Consider the following 18,055-nt stretch of genomic DNA (forward strand, 5'->3'; position numbering starts at 1 on the left):
AATAATTTTCTCTGTGTCATTCTTCTAGTCTATGTAACTGTGCCAATTTATAGGAGTATAAAATTCTAAATCTCCTCACTTGCATCAATTATAACTTATGTAGCTCCCTCAGCAGCATTTAAAAGACACAGAACTGAAAACAATATTCTGCTTGCTGACGGTACAAAAATCTAGCTAACATAGCTTTGGAACAATTTTGGTAGCTGTTAACAATTTTAAATACCCTTTTCCCCACAGGCCTGGCTGGTTCAGGGAACTGTCCCAGCTCACTGGTTTCTAATCAGCTGGAAGTGGTTCTAATCTATTCTCTTCCATGCCATGTTTATTCCAAACTGGCAAACTGAATGCAGCATTATTCCGTATCTCAGAAAAAAACGGTAGGAAATAAAATGGTGTGCATTATTCCTGGATATTATTCACTTCATAATAATTCATTCCTTCATCATCATCCTTTTATTCTTAAAGACCCCTCCTCTAATCAGATGCTTTTAGTGCTGTGCAGAACAGCAGGAACATTTAAACTACAATAAAATAATTATAATAAAAACTACTCATTAAAATTCAAAGCTAATTCAATGAATTTGAAATGGTCCATTACAGGAAAAAAGGGGGAATAAAGGAGGGAAGATCACTGAGGGGGAGCCAAAAAAACCCAACCACTAGAAGCAACAGTTATACAAGATCACAAAGGCATCCATAAAAGATTCCTGTGTGAATTGATGTAGCTACTATAACGGTGGGATATCTGGCTTCTAAGGAGGACAAGGAGAGGGCTCCCTAAAGAAGAGTGTCCCATCTGAACAATAGCAAGAAACTCAGAGACACGGGATTCATGTTCCTAGAACAATGCGTAATTACATTTTCCCGATGGCTGGACTTAAGAGTAAGGAGATTTTTCTAAGCATATGGGAAAAAAGAATAGAAAAATCCTCACATGGAGAAAAGAACTACTTTCCTTATACCATTCTGCACACCTAATCAGGGCCCCATATCACAAGCCTAGCCCCTGTGGTCACTATGAAGTAGTCAGGTTTCAGAGAGATCCATTTTAACAGGCACTACTAACCATCAGGATAGGGAACCTTTCACTGAAAGCTAATGTTTCAGGTGCATGGACTATGGAGAGGATTGGTCTGGAAGGTCTAGAATCTTTACGTAATAGACTCTGGGTGACTATCAAGAGGGTCCACTGGTCAAAGCACCACCACTAATTAAGAAACGCCATATGTCTGCCTCTTTTCCCCACAGCTTCTCAGTGGGGATGATTAATAGAACTGTATTTTCCCAACTCTCCCTTGAGTGAAGTTGGAATGAAACAACAAATTCCGTTGATAATTTCTCCACTATCAGTCCCTAAGTGATCCATTATAGAAGGAAAGTCAAAAATCAGTATGGACTTACTATATATATGGACTAGAAGAATTAGAGGACTTAAGTGTCTCCTAAGAAGATACATACCACCTCTGATTTCTGTAATGTCTCTAACAGCCTGATCCAAAGCCCACTGAAGTCCCAGAAAAAATCCCATTTTCTTCAATGGGAGTTTGATCAGGCCATTGGCATCTGGTCTAAGGATCTTTCAAAAAGTAACCATCATAATGTGCAAGGACCATGATCCAGAATTTTGCAGAATTCTTTCCTCCTGTACATGAATGTCACTATGGTGGTGCTTGCTACTGTAAGACATTTTTAAACAGTCTTGAGACATATCATGGACATAAGAGGACACGAGATTAGAGAGTCTTGACATATATAATAGGACTGAGACACAGCCCTGTTAGAGGAAGACAGAAATTCTTCCAACCATGCCACAATGAGCATGTCAGCCACAAACTCGTAAGATCTCTTAAGGGACCCACCAATTTTATTTCAAGGGGATCTTGAGGGTTGTAGCTCCTTCAAGAGAGATACAAAGCAATCAAGGAGACACAGGGCAGGACCAATAGTCATGCAATTTAAGTGATGCCTCTCTCTACCACTCACATCACAGCAATGAGCCAACAATTCCAAACTGGCGTATCAGGGCTACAGAAAGAAATTATGTAGGAAAATGCTTTCAGAAACATATCACATTAATGAGTTATATGGGCATTCCCATCAGAGCTGGATTTTCCACAAACTTACATTAATTTTCTTAAAAGAAAAACTCAAATGACTCTCACGCTGCTTTCCATGATAAGTAGAGGCTTAGTCTATGATTTTTAGTCAAAGTTTTCCTTTCCTCCTGTGTGCCAGTTAACTGCTGCCTTCCAATATAGAGATGACTGCATGTCAGTGATGTTGCATATATGTAAATATCTGTGAAGTATTTATAGATCTTTTAGCATAAAAACAACTATAAAATATTACTATTCGAAATCTAATACCAATGCATGGGGAAAAAAATTTCTATGAACTGTTTCATTTCCCTGTAAAATACCAGAATTCCTGTAATGTGGATTTAGGACCCCCACTACATGAATTTTGTGGAAAATAACCATCATTATGACTTAATTTAAAACTTTCAGGAAGCTGTTAACCTCTGTGGACTCCTAAAGGAGGAATTAAGCCCAGATAGATGTTTATGTACTCTACATTTAAATACTATGACACTTCCAAGGAATGCCATTTCAGGAATGTTAAAAGTTTATCTGCCAAATTTCAAGGGAGAATCATGTGTGAATGATATTTTTTTTAATCTATAATCTCTTCAAAAGAGGCTCATTACCTTCATCCCTAAAATGCGAAGACAGGGCTAATTCAGTCACTCTTCTCAAGTTTATTATCCATTGCTTCACATCTATCAGAAAGCTCACACAGCAAAAATATGCTTATTTACTCACAAACAGCTCTGGTATTTCTCTAGTTTATCATTTTTAACAGGAGATGCTTTCTACCTAAAATCTGCAGAGTCATACCGTTATGGTCTGTTAGCCTAACTAGTTTATGGCTTAATGGTAAAATATTGTTTTACAAGATCAACAGTGTTGTAAAATAAATGAAAAGTTAAAGGGTTAATGTCACATTGAGTGTAGTTGCCATCTTATTATAACTTGCCCTGCGGCAAGTAGTACTCTAAGATTATATATTTATTTATTTAAAAATCTTCTGATGGCTGTACCTAGCTCATAAAATTTCATATGCATTAGGAGACTACACAGCATAGATGAAAATTATGTGAAGTTCTGTACCACAGTTTTATTTCTGGGCATCTTTAAAATTTAATGTGATGTTGATCTCTCTTATCATTGTTAAAGAAAGTTAAAGGGGAACACTTTAGTATGCAGCTGATGATGATACCAATTATGAGGTTCAGCATGTAAAGCCACACATTCAGAAAAACAACTTCTAAAAAATCATAAGTGCTTTAAGGGGCTAAAATCATCAGGATTATTTTAACAAAGAAGCAACATCAAACAATGCCAAACCATTTCGAGGAGCATTATTACATTTATGTTTGATTAATATCTGAAAATTCAAATCTCTTCAGAAGGTGATTTAAACAATACACTTTTCTAATCTGATATTTAACAAGATATCGTTAGTTGCTTTTGAGAGTTTTTCTGAAAGGATTACGTCACATGGCTTTACCATAAAACTCAAAACCCCATTTTTTTGGTACACGGAAGGATTATTCTTCTTAATGCAAGCTATGAATCTTGCTACAAGAAAAAACTAGAATCATGAACTGGATTCTTATCCATTTAGGATTCACTCATTCATTGGGATTTGCTAACATAGACTTCTGCATCCAGGCAGAGTTCCATTGCTTTCAATGGGTCTCCCCACAGTTACAGGCATCCTTGCTAGAGGAATCTGATGTATCACTAATGCTTAACTGTAGCAGTGCAACTGATCTGCTATTAGGAAACTGCCTAACTCTTCTGACTTTGAGTATGCGCAATTTAAGGGCCTAATGCCGCAATCACTTATGTATGTACTTAAGTAGTATTTGCAGGTTTAGACCCTAAAATAGCCCTGGAAAGAAATAGATTGGAGGTTGGCCACAAAGACTGACATCCTTTGGATTGTCCTTCACATTACCACACTGTAACAATTACAAATGCAATCAAACTATCCGACTGCCATTTAGACATGATTTTCTTGGAAACACGTTTAGTAGAACCTGTTACTTGTTCCAACAGAAACAAAATATTGAATTGACTCATATTTTTTCATTAAATTTTTCCCCTCTCCAATCATCTCAGGATGTATACACACACACACACACACAAACACTCTACTACAATATAAGGGCAGAAAGAGAACCTTCATTTGTTTATCATAATTCAGTGCATATGCAAAAGGATTCCAGGGGCAGAGGTTCAAGAGTGTTTTTTTATCAGTGTTAATTATTATTATTATTATTTGTCAGCCTGCAGTTCCAGATCTCCAGTTTTCAATTACCCCTTCATTCTACACTTTCTTTATTTCCCTCTTTCAGATGCCTTTCTTCCTTTGCGCCCCTTCAGAATACATACCATCCTAGAGATTAGTTTGGCTGGAAAAGCAAAGCATCTGCCTCTTCCAAAACTAACCATAATGCCATCTCAAGACAGGGACATTGGGGTTCTGAGCTGAGGTATAATATCATGGTTTATCACCTGATAAAGTAGTCTGTAATTTCTCTCTACCTCCACTCTGGAAGTGAGAATCCAAAAATTAGGTTCTAGGAATATGAAGAAATACCATCCAGGTATAATTTTATCTGCATTTCTATTTGAAGTGATTGGTTTAAATGTAACATTAGTTTAATTCCCCACCACCACTCCCGAGGATATTTTATTAGTTGATCTCATGCTCTCTTTCTGAGAACAGAAAGCTAGAGATTGGTGCTCTTTGTTTCAGGGGTTCAATTAACCATCACTTTAAACCCTTCTAAAATTACAAATCCATGAACTCTGATGACCTAGAATTCTGATTGGCTAAAGCAAAGCTGTTGTAATGATTTTAATATTTATACTCAGTCTTGCTGTTACAAAACCAGCATGGATGGTTCACCATAGATATAGATTATAACTACTTTCAATTAGTTCCATTTCCTATAAGTTGGTCTCAGAGAGAAAAATAAAAACTCTTAAGTGAAAATATAAGTTTCATTGAGTTGGCATCTTGCCTAGCTCTTCTATGTTGAATACACCTCAGATCAAATACTTTGGGATTCAACAATACTTTTTAATGCACAATTTATCCTTTGATATACCTACAGCACAATTCCTAGAAACAATGTTTCAAACAGAAATGTCACAGGACTTTAATTGAAAATAATGTTAAATTATTGAAGATTATTGAAGATTAGCTATTGCTAATCAATTTATTGAAGATTAGCTATTGCTGCCGGTTTCCAATACTTTAATTTTGCTTACCAAAAAGGTATTAACCATAAATACATAGGATCTAAACTACAGCATTGTTAAATGTGTTCACAAAGATAAGTATAATTAATAGGGTGACCAGATGTCCCGATTTTATAGGGACAGTCCTGATATTTGGGGCTTTTTCTTATATAGGCTCCTATTACCCCTTGCCCCCTGTCCCAGTTTTTCACATTTGCTGTCTGGTCACCCTAATCATTAATAAATTACTGCTAATACCGTATCAAAGAGAAGATATCATCCCTATGCTGTGCTGACTCACACTTCTTCATGAGATAGTTTTTGAACTATGCAGACAAAAATCCCAACTGTGTTAACTAACCCAAGGAACTATGCTACTTCCAACTTCTGCAAACATGTGGTACTACACAATCTCATTTACAGGAAATACATACATACATACATACAAAAAAGCATACAAAAATCAAATAAAACTAGCACAGCCTCCAAATAAAAGATCACACCCAACGAAACTGCTCCAAAACTCTCTTCAAACTCCAAAGCAGTCTGCAAAGAGTTACAAAGGGATCTCAAAAAGAAAAGGAGTACTTGTGGCACCTTAGAGACTAACCAATTTATTTGAGCATAAGCTTTCGTGAGCTACAGCTCACTTCATCGGATGCATCCGATGAAGTGAGCTGTAGCTCACGAAAGCTTGTGCTCAAATAAATTGGTTAGTCTCTAAGGTGCCACAAGTACTCCTTTTCTTCTTGCGAATACAGACTAACATGGCTGTTACTCTGAAAAGGGATCTCACTAAACTGAGTGACAGGGAAACAAAACAGCACATGAAATTCAATGTTGATAAATGCAAAGTAATGCACCCTGGAAAACAGAATTCCAACTATACATATAAAATGATGGGCTCTAAATTAGCTGTTACAACTCAAGAAAGAGATTTTGGAGTCATTGTGGATAGTTCTCTGTAAACATCCACTCAATGCACAACGGCAGTCAAAAATGTTAATAGAATGTTAGGAACCATTAGGAAAAGACAGAAAATATCATACTGTCACGATGTAAATCCACAGTATACCCACACTTTGAATACTGTGCGCAGTTCTGGTCACCACATCTCAAAAAAGATATATTAGAAATGGGGAAGGTTCAAAGAGGGGCAACAAAAACGATTAAGGGTATGGAACAGCTTACACATGAGGAGAGATTAAAAAGACTGGTACTGTTCAGTTTAAATAAAAGAGGACTAAGGGGAGATATGACAGAGCTCTATAAAATCATGAATGGTGTGGAGGAAGTGTTCTATAACCCTTCACATAACACAAGAACCAGAGCTCACCCAATGAAATTAATAGGCAGCAGGTTTAAAACAAACAAAAAGAAGTACTTCTTCAGACAATGTACAGTCAACCTGTGGAACCTGTTGCCAGGCGATGTTGTGAAGGCCAAAAGTATATCTGGTTTAAAAAAAGAATTAGGTAAGTTCAGGCAGAATAGCTTCATTCACGGTTATTAGCTAAAGATGGTCAGGGATGCAACCCCATGCTCTGAGTGTCTCTAAACCTCTGACTGCTAGAAGCTGGGACTTGACGACAAGTGGTGGTCACTCAATAGCTTACCCTGCTCTGTTCATTCCCACTGAAGCATCCAGCTCTGGCCATTGTCAGAAGATAGGATAATGGGCTAGGTGGACCATTGCTCTGACCTAGAATGCTTGTTCTTACGTTCAAACAGAATAAGCACAGAAAACTGATCCACTGTGGAAAACAAAAACTTTACTGAAAAATTCACCCCCACTTTGATAATCTTTATGTGACAAATTCAAGAGAAAAGTAATCTAGAAGTAATCTGGGGGAAAGCAAAAGCACTCTCTGTGAACCTGCTTTTTCAGTTATCTAGAAAAATTTCTTTGGTCTCTTCAATATTTCCTGAAAGCAATAGAGAAAAAAGATAAATTGAACAAAGCCATTTTAATCCACTCCCCACCACAAAAGACGAACATTTTAACCCTTTTCTCTTGACAGTTTTAGGAATGATTTCAAACTCCTAACTTTACCAGAACTAAAAAGAGAAAAATGTTTGGCCAAAGAAAGAATAAGCACTAAAAATATAAATGGGCTATAAATAAAATGCACATGTTAAAAGATATTTTCCCATAGTCTGAATCAAAATTAATCATGCATTCATGTTGTATTACCTTTAATTTCATCCAGGCTAATTTAAAAGCAAACGACATTAACAATGTGAAAATCAGGTGTGCCCATAGCGGGTTTGTTTGTGTAGTTCGCATTTTTCATACTTTGGATATAAAACAGGACTGCCATATGTTCCAAATGTATATCAGAACAGTTGTGACAGTTTATTCTCTTTTAAAAGAATGTTTTATAACTTTATAAAAGAAAACAAAATAGACCACTATCATGCATGTCTGAGTATATAAGGTCATTTCTGTTACGTTGCTCACCTTCATATAATGAACCATAATCTAACATGCATTTTAAGTGAGTCTAAAAAGATAACTAACTAGAATTCAGACAACCTGAAATCTATATTGTCACAGGGAAGGGAGTAAATAAGATCTGAGGTATTAAGAGAGCGACCACTAGAAAGACCCAAGAACCTTTTACACTATGGATGACCAAAAAAACCCAACCCTGTTTAATATTAGTAGCTGTTTAACCCAGTTTAATATCAAAAGTGTTATAACAGGGTTTGGTCACTCTTGCAAGGATGGAATTAACCAAGTTTAAAAACAAAACAAAACAAAACCCCTTACCCCCATACTTTAGCCTTGAGGGATAATACATGTGGAGCTGTTGTTTGTTTTTAACCTTGATAGAATCATAAAATATTAGGGTTGGAAGAGACCTCAAGAGGTCATCTAGCCCTGCTCAAAGCAGGACCAACCCAAACTAAATCACCCCAGCCAGGGCTTTGTCAAGCCAGGCCTTAAAAATCTCTAAGGATGGAGATTCCACCACCTCACTAGGTAATCCATTCCAGTGCTTCACCACCCTCCTAGTGAAACAGTATTTCCTAATATCCAACCTAGACCACCCCCACTGCAACTTGAGATCATTGCTTCTTGTTCTGTCATCTGCCACCACTGAGAACAGCCTAGCTCCACCCTCTTTGGAACCCCTCTTCAGGTAGTTGAAGGCTGCTATCAAATCCCCCCTCACTCTTCTCTTCTGCAGACTAAATAAGCCCAGTTCCCTCAGCCTCTCCTCGTAAGTCATGCGCCCCAACCCTCTAATAATTTTCATTGCCCTCCGCTGGACTCTTTCCAATTTGTCCACATCCCTTCTGTAGTCGGGGGACCAAAACTGGAAGCAATACTCCAGGTGTGGCCTCACCAGTCCCAAATAGAGGGGAATAATCACTTCTCTTGACCTGCTGGCAATGCTCCTACTAATATAGCCCAATATGCCATTGGACTTCTTGGCAACAAGGGCACATCGCTGACTCATATCCAGCTTCTCGTCCACTGTAATCTCCAGGTCCTGTTCTGCAGAACTGCTGCTTACCCGGTCAGTACCCAGCCTGTAGTGGTAGACAGGATTCTTCCTTCCTAAGTGAAGGACTCTGCACATGTCCTTGTTGAACCTCATCAGATTTCTTTTGGCCCAATCCTACAATTTGTCTAGGTCACTCTGGACCCTATCGCTACCCTCCAGCGTACCTACATCTCCCCCCAGCTTAGTGTCATCTGAGAACAAGCTGAGGGTTCAATTAATCCCATCATCCAGATCATTAATAAAGACATTGAACAAAACTGGCCCCAGGACAGACCCCTGGGGCACTCCGCTTGATACCGGCTGCCAACTGGACATTGAGCCGTTGAACACTACCTGTTGAGCCTGACAATGTAGACAGCTTTCTATCTACTTTATAGTCCATTCATCCAGCCCATACTTCTTTAACTTGCTGGCAAGAACACTGTGGGAGACTGTATCAAAAGCTTTGCTAAAGTCAAAATATATCACATCCACTGCTTTCCCCATAACCACAGAGCCAGTTATCTCATCATAGAAGGCAATCAGGTTGGTCAGGCATGACTTGCCCTTGGTTACTGGTCCTGATCACCTTCCTCTCCCCCAAGTGCTTCAAAATGGAAACTCCCTCAGCACTCTTGGATGCATTAGATCTGGACCCATGGACTTATGCATGTCCAGCTTTGCTAAATAGTCCTTAACCTGTTCTTTCACCACCGAGGGCTGCTCAACTCCTCACCATACTGTGTTGCCCAGTGCAGCAGTCTGGGAGATGACCTTGTCTGTGAAGACCGAGGCAAAAAAAGCATTAAGTACTTCAGCTTTTTCCATATCATCTGTCACTATGTTGCCTCCCCCATTCAGTAAGGGTCCCAAACTTTCCCTGACCTTCTTCTTGTTGCTAACATACCTGTAGAACCCTTCTTGTTACCCTTCACATCCCTTGCTAGCTGCAACTCCAATTGTGCCTTGGCCTTCCTGATTACACCCCTGCACGCTCTAGCAATATTTTTATACTCCTCCCTAGTGAATGGGTTGGTCCTATCCCATCTCTGGATAAATGGTTTGGTCCTATCCCAACAGAGAAGACCAAATTGCACCAGAACACAACTCAAACTTAATTCTGCTAAATAGATATGCTTATACATAGGCAATTTCATATTGCAGATAACTCACACACCCAATACACAAAAGTGGTGTGCTTGCTAGGAAGAGTCTGTATTTATCACCTTTAAGCTCCTGTTTTTGGAGAAAAAATTGGCCTGTGTCTACAAAATGACTTCACAACAACTTTGTTAATGTATTGAAAATTGAAATAGCTTTCCACTGTTAACACTGAACCAAAGTTATTTTGAAGTGACAAAGATTTTATGCCACTAAGACAAAAGATTTAAGAGAAAAAAAAGAGAAAGATTTAGTCTCTGATGCTACATTTGCGTGCACATTTAACTTCAAGCACATGACAAGTTCCACTGAAGACACAGAAGTAAAGCTATGTACCTGCTTAAGTATTTGTAGATTCAGGGCCTTTCAATATTTTGTGTTTTTTTTGCTATAACAGCTTAGTAAAGTTCAAATAAGAACATCCTAAACTGAGGATAAAAACTGAGGATGGAGTGGAGGTCAAGGATAATCTAGGCATGGCCCAATATCTAAACAAATACTTTGCCTCAGTCTTTAATAAGACTAAAGAGGATCTTAGGGATAATGGTAGCATGATAAATGGGAATGAGGATATGGAGGTAGACATCACCATATCTGAGGTAGAAGCGAAACTCAAACAGCTTAATGGGACTAAATCGGGGGGCCCAGATAATCTTCATCCAAGAATATTAAAAGAATTGGCACAAGAAATTGCAAGCCCATTAGCAAGAATTTTTAATGAATCTGTAAGCTCAGGGGTTGTACCGTATGATTGGAGGATTGCTAACATAGTTCCTATTTTTAAGAAAGGGAAAAAAAGTGATGCAAGTAATTATAGGCCTGTTAGTTTGACATCTGTAGTATGCAAGGTCTTGGAAAAAATTTTGAAGGAGAAGGTAGTTAAGGACATTGAAGTCAATGGTAATTGGGACAAAATACAACATGGTTTTACAAAAGGTAGATCGTGCCAAACCAACCTGATCTCCTTCTTTGAGAAAGTAACAGATTTTTTAGATAAAGGAAACGCAGTGGATCTAATTTACTTAGATTTTAGTAAGGCGTTTGATACGGTGCCACATGGGGAATTATTAGTTAAATTGGATAAGATGGGCATCAATAGGAATATTGAAAGGTGGATAGGGAATTGGTTAAAGGGGAGACTACAACGGGTCCTACTGAAAGGTGAACTGTCAAGTTGGAGGGAGGTTACCAGTGGAGTTCCTCAGGGATCGGTTTTGGGACCAATCTTATTTAATCTTTTTATTACTGACCTGGGCACAAAAAGTGGGAGTGTGCTAATAAAGTTTGCAGATGATACAAAGCTGGGAGGTATTGCTAATTTAGAGAAGGACAGGGATACCCTACAGGAGGATCTGGATGACCTTGTAAACTGGAGTAATAGGAATAGGATGAAATTTAATAGTGAGAAGTGTAAGGTCATGCATTTAGGGATTAATAACAAGAATTTTAGTTATAAGCTAGGGACGCATCAACTAGAAGTAACGGAGGAGGAAAAGGACCTTGGAGTATTGGTTGATCATAGGATGACTATGAGCTGCCAATGTGATATGGCTGTGAAAAAAGCTAATGTCGTCTTGGGATGCATCAGGAGAGGTATTTCCAGTAGGGATAAGGAGGTTTTAGTACCGTTATATAAGGCACTGGTGAGACCTCACCTGGAGTACTGTGTGCAGTTCTGGTCTCCCATGTTTAAGAAGGATGAATTCAAACTGGAACAGGTACAGAGAAGGGCTACTAGGATGATCCGAGGAATGGAAAACTTGTCTTATGAAAGGAGACTCAGGGAGCTTGGCTTGTTTAGCCTAACTAAAAGAAGGCTGAGGGGAGATATGATTGCTCTCTATAAATATATCAGAGGGATAAATACCAGAGAGGGAGAGGAATTATTTAAACTCAGTACCAATGTGGACACAAGAACAAATGGATATAAACTGGCCACTAGGAAATTTAGATTAGAAATTAGACGAAGGTTTCTAACCATCAGAGGAGTGAAGTTTTGGAATAGCCTTCCGAGGGAAGTAGTGGGGGCAAAAGATCTATCTTGCTTTAAGATTAAACTCGATAAGTTTATGGAGGAGATGGTATGATGGGATAACATGGTTTTGGTAATTAAATATTCATGGTAAATAGGCCCAATGGCCTGTGATGGGTTTTAGATGGGGTAAGATCCAAGTTACCTGGGAAAGAATTTTCTGTAGTATCTGGCTGATGAATCTTGCCCATATGCTCAGGGTTTAGCTGATCGCCATATTTGGGGTCGGGAAGGAATTTTCCTCCAGGGCAGATTGGAAGAGGCCCTGGAGGTTTTTCGCCTTCCTCTGTAGCATGGGGCACGGGTCACTTGCTGGAGGATTCTCTGCTCCTTGAGGTCTTTAAACTACAATTTGAGGACTTCAATAGCACAGATATAGGTGTGAGGTTTTTTTTGTAGGAGTGGTGGGTGAAATTCTGTGGCCTGCGTTGTGCAGGAGGTCAGACTAGATGATCATAATGGTCCCTTCTGACCTAAATATCTATGAATCTATGAATCCTACCAACCGTGGCATTTAAAAACACTGCAGTTATTTAATTCATTATAAATTGTAATCAAAATTATAGCACACATTTTCAAATTAGTTGTACAAAGCGGCAACTTGATTTAAACCAATGATCTTTTAAAATCAAGTGATTTAAATAGATATCATGGTAAGCCAGGTTGTAGCAGAAAATAGCAGTCTTTGAGATAGCCTGGGTCAAGCCAATTGAGAGATTTCAAGATCACCACCAGATTCTTGAAATGATCCAGAATTCTATCAGCATCTGTTTAGTGCATGTACTTTGCTGATGAGAGAGAGAGAGAAAGAGAGAGAGCGATCAAGCCATGATCCATACAGTAAGTAGATGGACAGCTGCTTGCTACAACCTGGAGCATCAATATCTTCACATTCATTCCTCAATATCACAACTGCACGAATCATTATGGCCAAATGTGTTTATCTCAGGATATTGACTGAGACCACATAAGGACAGTAGTATGAGATATGGTTGTGTAAGTATTAAAAATGAATGTTTCTAACTACATTTAATAACTCTCTTCTTCAAATGTGTCTTGCTATTGATGACTGGCAACCCAAGCAGAGTGAAAATTATAGGAGAGACTGGTCAATTTTGCAAGCACATCAATAAAGCATGGAATCCCAACCAATGAAATCTAAACCGACGACTTGAATTTGTCACATAATCACTGTGCTACTCTTAGGATGACTGAGACAAGATGTCACCAGCTACAAGATTTGTAATGTCAAGGCATTTTGTCAATTTTCAAAGCAGGAGGCAGTAACACACAGGGGAAACAGGTGATCCAAGAGAACAAAAATAGACACAGCAGAGTAGCCGAACACCAATAATTGCTTACATTTGTAAGAATTACAGACGGCAGTTTGAAGTCAGGGGACTAGTCAGATTTGGAGAATGAGAGACCATGTTAGCCAAGTCTGGAATTCTGAATATGAAAAGTGTGGGAGTGACAGAAGAGGGTTGGGAAATGATTGGAAGTGTGCTTTTTGCCAGGTTCAGGTTAGAATTTTTAAGGTTCATCGTACTAAGATGAAACCACGTAAGCTGAAAACAGGGAACAACAGTAGCCCAAGGTCTGGGAAGTGGAAGTGATTACTGGAAGTGTAAGTAATGTTATTCAGGATTTAAGGGACAGCTTCAGGCATCAGGGACAACAAAGAGGAAACATGCTGCTGGTAGCATAATATCCACCAGCTTACCCAAGCATAGCGGGGCAGGGAATTCAGAGCCAACTGAAGAAATACAAGAGCAGCAAGCAAGACATCAGAGACCTAGGGTCAACCAAACAGGAGCAAAGACTTATAAGAAGAGCCAGCCTGAGCTCACCCAGCGGCAGTCTGAGTCAAGGTTAACCAAACAGTGGCAAAGATATAGGCATCGCACACTTGCATCAGTGAGTGAAAGTGCAAGCATGTTATGCAACTGCACTATATACAGTGTGGCATGGAATCTTTCTGTGGCTTTAGTTTGCAGAGAAACGATAAGTGGCCACCCTGAAGTACAGTGTAAGAATATTTTTTCCTGCTGTCATGGCACTAGGCTAGGTGACGCAGTGAGTTAAGTGTATGCACATCTGTCTGTGTGCATACACAAACTCACTGCATCACCTACAGACACACACACACACGTATCTATGAATGAGAGAAATGACACAAGGGAACTATTGTGGACTAATTATAATGCACACTGCATTTATTGTCATGACTATAGCAGAGTACTACAAACAAGCTAAAAGTACCTTTTTTAAAGTTTATAAAACTTAATAATACCACCCATGGGCCAGGTGCTGAGCTCTATCAGTGTCATTTTGGACTGCTGGTGTAGGTAAACTACAAGGTTTGAAGGAACCGAAATGGATTGGCAATACTACATTTTCCTCTTTCCTGTGTAAGGCAGATACCACATCTCTGTATGGAGGAATTCTGGGCCTGTGTAAAGCCAGCACAGAAAGCACAACGGGCAAAATGGGGTTTTATGCAAAGTGCTGCACCAATTCCCCAGCTGGTGGAATGTTCCTGAGGGGATCATTCTAGTTGCTGCACGTTAAAAATTATTTACTTTAATCTCACTCTGCTTTTCTCTGGTGCTTTCCACCTGCTGCTGTTTACTTGGTTTACCAATTATTGATGTTCATAATTCACTATTTCACATGCTATAAAACATAAATAAAAAAATTCCAAGGCCTTCTTTAAAAATGCATCTGTCAATTAAATAGGAAGGTGGGGGTAGGAGAAGCAGAATGTGTCAAAACACAACAATTATTAAACCCTTATGATACTTCTTTTGTAGACAGAAAGCTAATCTTGTGGCTCTGGTAGCCTCAGTATACCCACCTCTGTTCTGTCTATATGTTTTATCTCATCACCCCTCCTCTTCAAAGGATTTACAGTCTAATTATGCAGCTGGGCTTACGTTCCTCCTCTGATCCTCAATCCCCTCCCCTGCCTTCCCTCACTGCCATTGCTGACTTGTCCCTTTTAAGAGTGTGATACCTAAGAAAATTTATTTTCAAACACAGAAGCTTGGAACCAGCTGTTAATCAAACCTTGTCATAGAACACAGCAGCAGAAGTCAGCAGAAGTCAGGCTGCCGCCACTGCAACTTTTTAAAGGGCACGCAGCAGGGTAGCAGCAGTGGTGACCCAGAAGAAGGGAGAATGTAAAGTGGAATGATGCCACGACCACCACCATGTTCGCCAATCATACCGTATGTACTAGCACTGGACATAGTCATGTCTGTCAGCATACATGGGAATTCTAGAAATGTATCAAGTTTGTATGATTTCTGGATTGTCGCATGGATTACGCTGCTTGCTGCAACAGGGAAATAGATTGTCTAACTGCCTCTGGCTGTTTTAAAGAGGTCAGACATAGAACAGAGCATCATTTCATTGATTAGAGCTCCCCCTGCTGCTCACCACTAAGAAGACTCATTGCAAGGTTGGCTGATTTCTCTATGACAATATCCCAGCAGGGAGAGCTGTTCAGTAGCAGATGGGTCCAGGGAGTGGAGACAGACTGGAGCATGTGGTTGGCAGGAGTGCCCTTTTGTGACTTTACACTTTAAAACGATAAATGGAAAACATATGTTTCTATGGACATACGCACAGTTTCTTTTTGGATCTTTATAGGTCTTCACATGTCTGTTAGAGACTGATGAGAATGCTATTTTAGATGCCTAAATAGCCAGTAGTATGTACAATTGCCTGACTGCATGCCTGTATTTACACATACAATTACACATTTTTGTGCACAGAGTTTCCCCCACCAAAAAACTCAAGACTGCAACCAAGAACTGCAGCACCTGAGCTGACGCACAACAAAGCAACTACCCAACACTGTCAGCAGAGACTAACTAAAGCAAAAGTCTAAAACGTGTCTTGAAAGAGACCTCACTTGCTCTGCCTCTCCTCCTGTCTGTGTCAAAACATAAAATAACAACAATATATTGTTAAATGGAACTTTATATATTTTTGCTTGTTTGGAATTGGAATGTGAGACCTTTTTCTTACTAATTTCCAGGAAGCAATGAAAAGAAAGCAGACACCTTGTTCCAAATCATATAAGAATCTAAATCCAGTCACTAGTTGGCTGAAATACTCTGGGGAGCCTTGGAAATCTTCTAATCCTTAACACTTTACTGTCATCACATTCACTTCCAAATATTTTTCAGCTCCCTTTTAAAAACAGTCACCTCATCCAATATAACTACTATTCATGCTATTTAGCAAACTTATTATTTGATTTTCTCATTGTTAGGTGTTTATAGTTTAAGAAACACTGACCTAGACTCCAAATCAAAATGTTCTGTGATCCATATCATAGAATCGTAAGACTGGAAGGGACCTCAAGAGGTCATCATCCCTATAAATATTTAACATCTTCTCACAATGATAAGAAGATAGCAGCAGGAGGAATTAGAATTTTAATTACCCTAAATATTTGTGTTTATTTATTTGAATACATCTTCAAAATTACTTCTCTCATACACGTCTTATCACTTTTGCACTGGTACTTGAGAAACTGTGAAGCTGCACTCTAACTGTAATTACTTTGCATCCAATGTTTTGCTTCCCCTGTAATCTTTTTGCAAACAGTAATTTTTCAAAGACTGTTTTGGGAATTTTTTTCCCACTTTACTCCCAGCAGCAGGTGATTCTTAAAAGGTGTTTAATGAGCTAAATCTGTACTCAGACCCAGAATGATAAGGTAAAACTGTAAATAATTTGTGACTGAAACTTCCAGATGCTCATTTTTTTTTTTTTTTTTTGGTAAGTCAACTCAAAGCAACAACATTCTGACACTCAAGAGACAATCTCAGTCCTCAAAACAGTGGGCTATTATAAATAAACGCCAATTTGTTACAATATGTTAACTGCTTCGGTCTCTATAATCTACATAAATAACACTAATTGCAGCCTTTTAAAAATTAATTGCATGTTAAAAATCTAAAAGACAATGAAGAAAAACATTTAAATGAATGGCCCTTTTTTAACTTAGGAATTAAAGAGAGAAGCTCAGTAAGAAATAAGACAAAATGAAAATTTATGGAGTCAGCTTCCAGCAATATTCAAAATTCTAGCCAACTACTATTTTTTAGAAGTAAATATTAATATTTCTGACTTTTTCTGAAAGAATCAAGAACATATAAATCTAGAGGTGGGAATGTCAATTCTTGACTATTGAAGCCCCTTTTAGAATTATTTTTACTTCAAATATTTCCAGAATAGAAGGGTAGAGGTAATGGTCAGTTTTGTTAATATTTCAGGGATAACTCAGATACGGACAACAAAAACTCAGTCCACTGACTAGAGATTAGGTTTATATTTGCAAACATATGATTTGGTCTACATAAAGATTTTTTTCACCGCTTTACTTGCAGTTGTACAACTTTTAAACTCTTTTTGTCTATCAGGCTTCCAGCCTTTCCAATTGAGGCCTTTAATGACAAGTAACAATAAAACTGTTACCACAACCATGTTGCTTATACAGATTTGTTAATTTGCCTTGTTAATTTGCAGTGGAAGTTTTCATTGAGGAAATTACTTCACTCAAAACACTTGCCACTTACTTCTGTTATTTAAAAAAAAATAAAATCTGAACATTTAAGGTAGCACAGATGTGGGTGCTGCTCTTAGAGCAGCGGTGTCCAATATGTTCGCCACTAGCCACATGTGGCTAATAGGCTATTGAATTGTGGCTAATGCATGTGGCTTTTTTATAATGTGGCTAATAAGAAAAATTCAAAACCACAAGGGTGGCTAGCAGTGTGGCTAGCATCGAATTTCTACTGGACACCGCTGTCTTAGAGGATCAGAATGGGTCAGCTGATATAAAGTGTACTTTTGAACTTCACTGGAATCTGAACTTTTCCAAGAATCTGAGAATTTCCCATATTTACTTTTACCATATTTATTTTACAGTGTAGATGGCCATTTGTTCAGGAGAACAAACAAAGCTGATCAGGTACAGTATACAATGATTACAAATATCCACAATGAAAAACATCAGAAGCAATGTTTATGGTATG

General features: G+C 38.5%; 1 protein-coding gene across 9 annotated transcripts in view; it reads right to left on the minus strand.

Annotated features, from left to right (window-relative positions):
- Positions 1 to 18,055, minus strand: part of FBXL17 (F-box and leucine rich repeat protein 17) — a 490,032-nt gene that overhangs the window by 245,139 nt on the left and 226,838 nt on the right. Inside the window, exon 7 of one of the 9 annotated variants that reach the window (XM_077817289.1) lies at positions 7,185 to 7,240. The exons of the other annotated variants lie outside the window; for them this stretch is intronic. Coding sequence (XP_077673415.1) covers positions 7,231 to 7,240 — 10 coding nt within the window. The 3' untranslated portion in view covers positions 7,185 to 7,230. Of the gene's footprint in view, positions 1 to 7,184; positions 7,241 to 18,055 lie in introns of those variants that run through there. 9 annotated transcript variants of the gene reach the window in all.

Source organism: Eretmochelys imbricata, chromosome 5, assembly GCF_965152235.1.
Source record: "Eretmochelys imbricata isolate rEreImb1 chromosome 5, rEreImb1.hap1, whole genome shotgun sequence".
NCBI classification, from domain to species: Eukaryota; Metazoa; Chordata; order Testudines; family Cheloniidae; genus Eretmochelys; species Eretmochelys imbricata.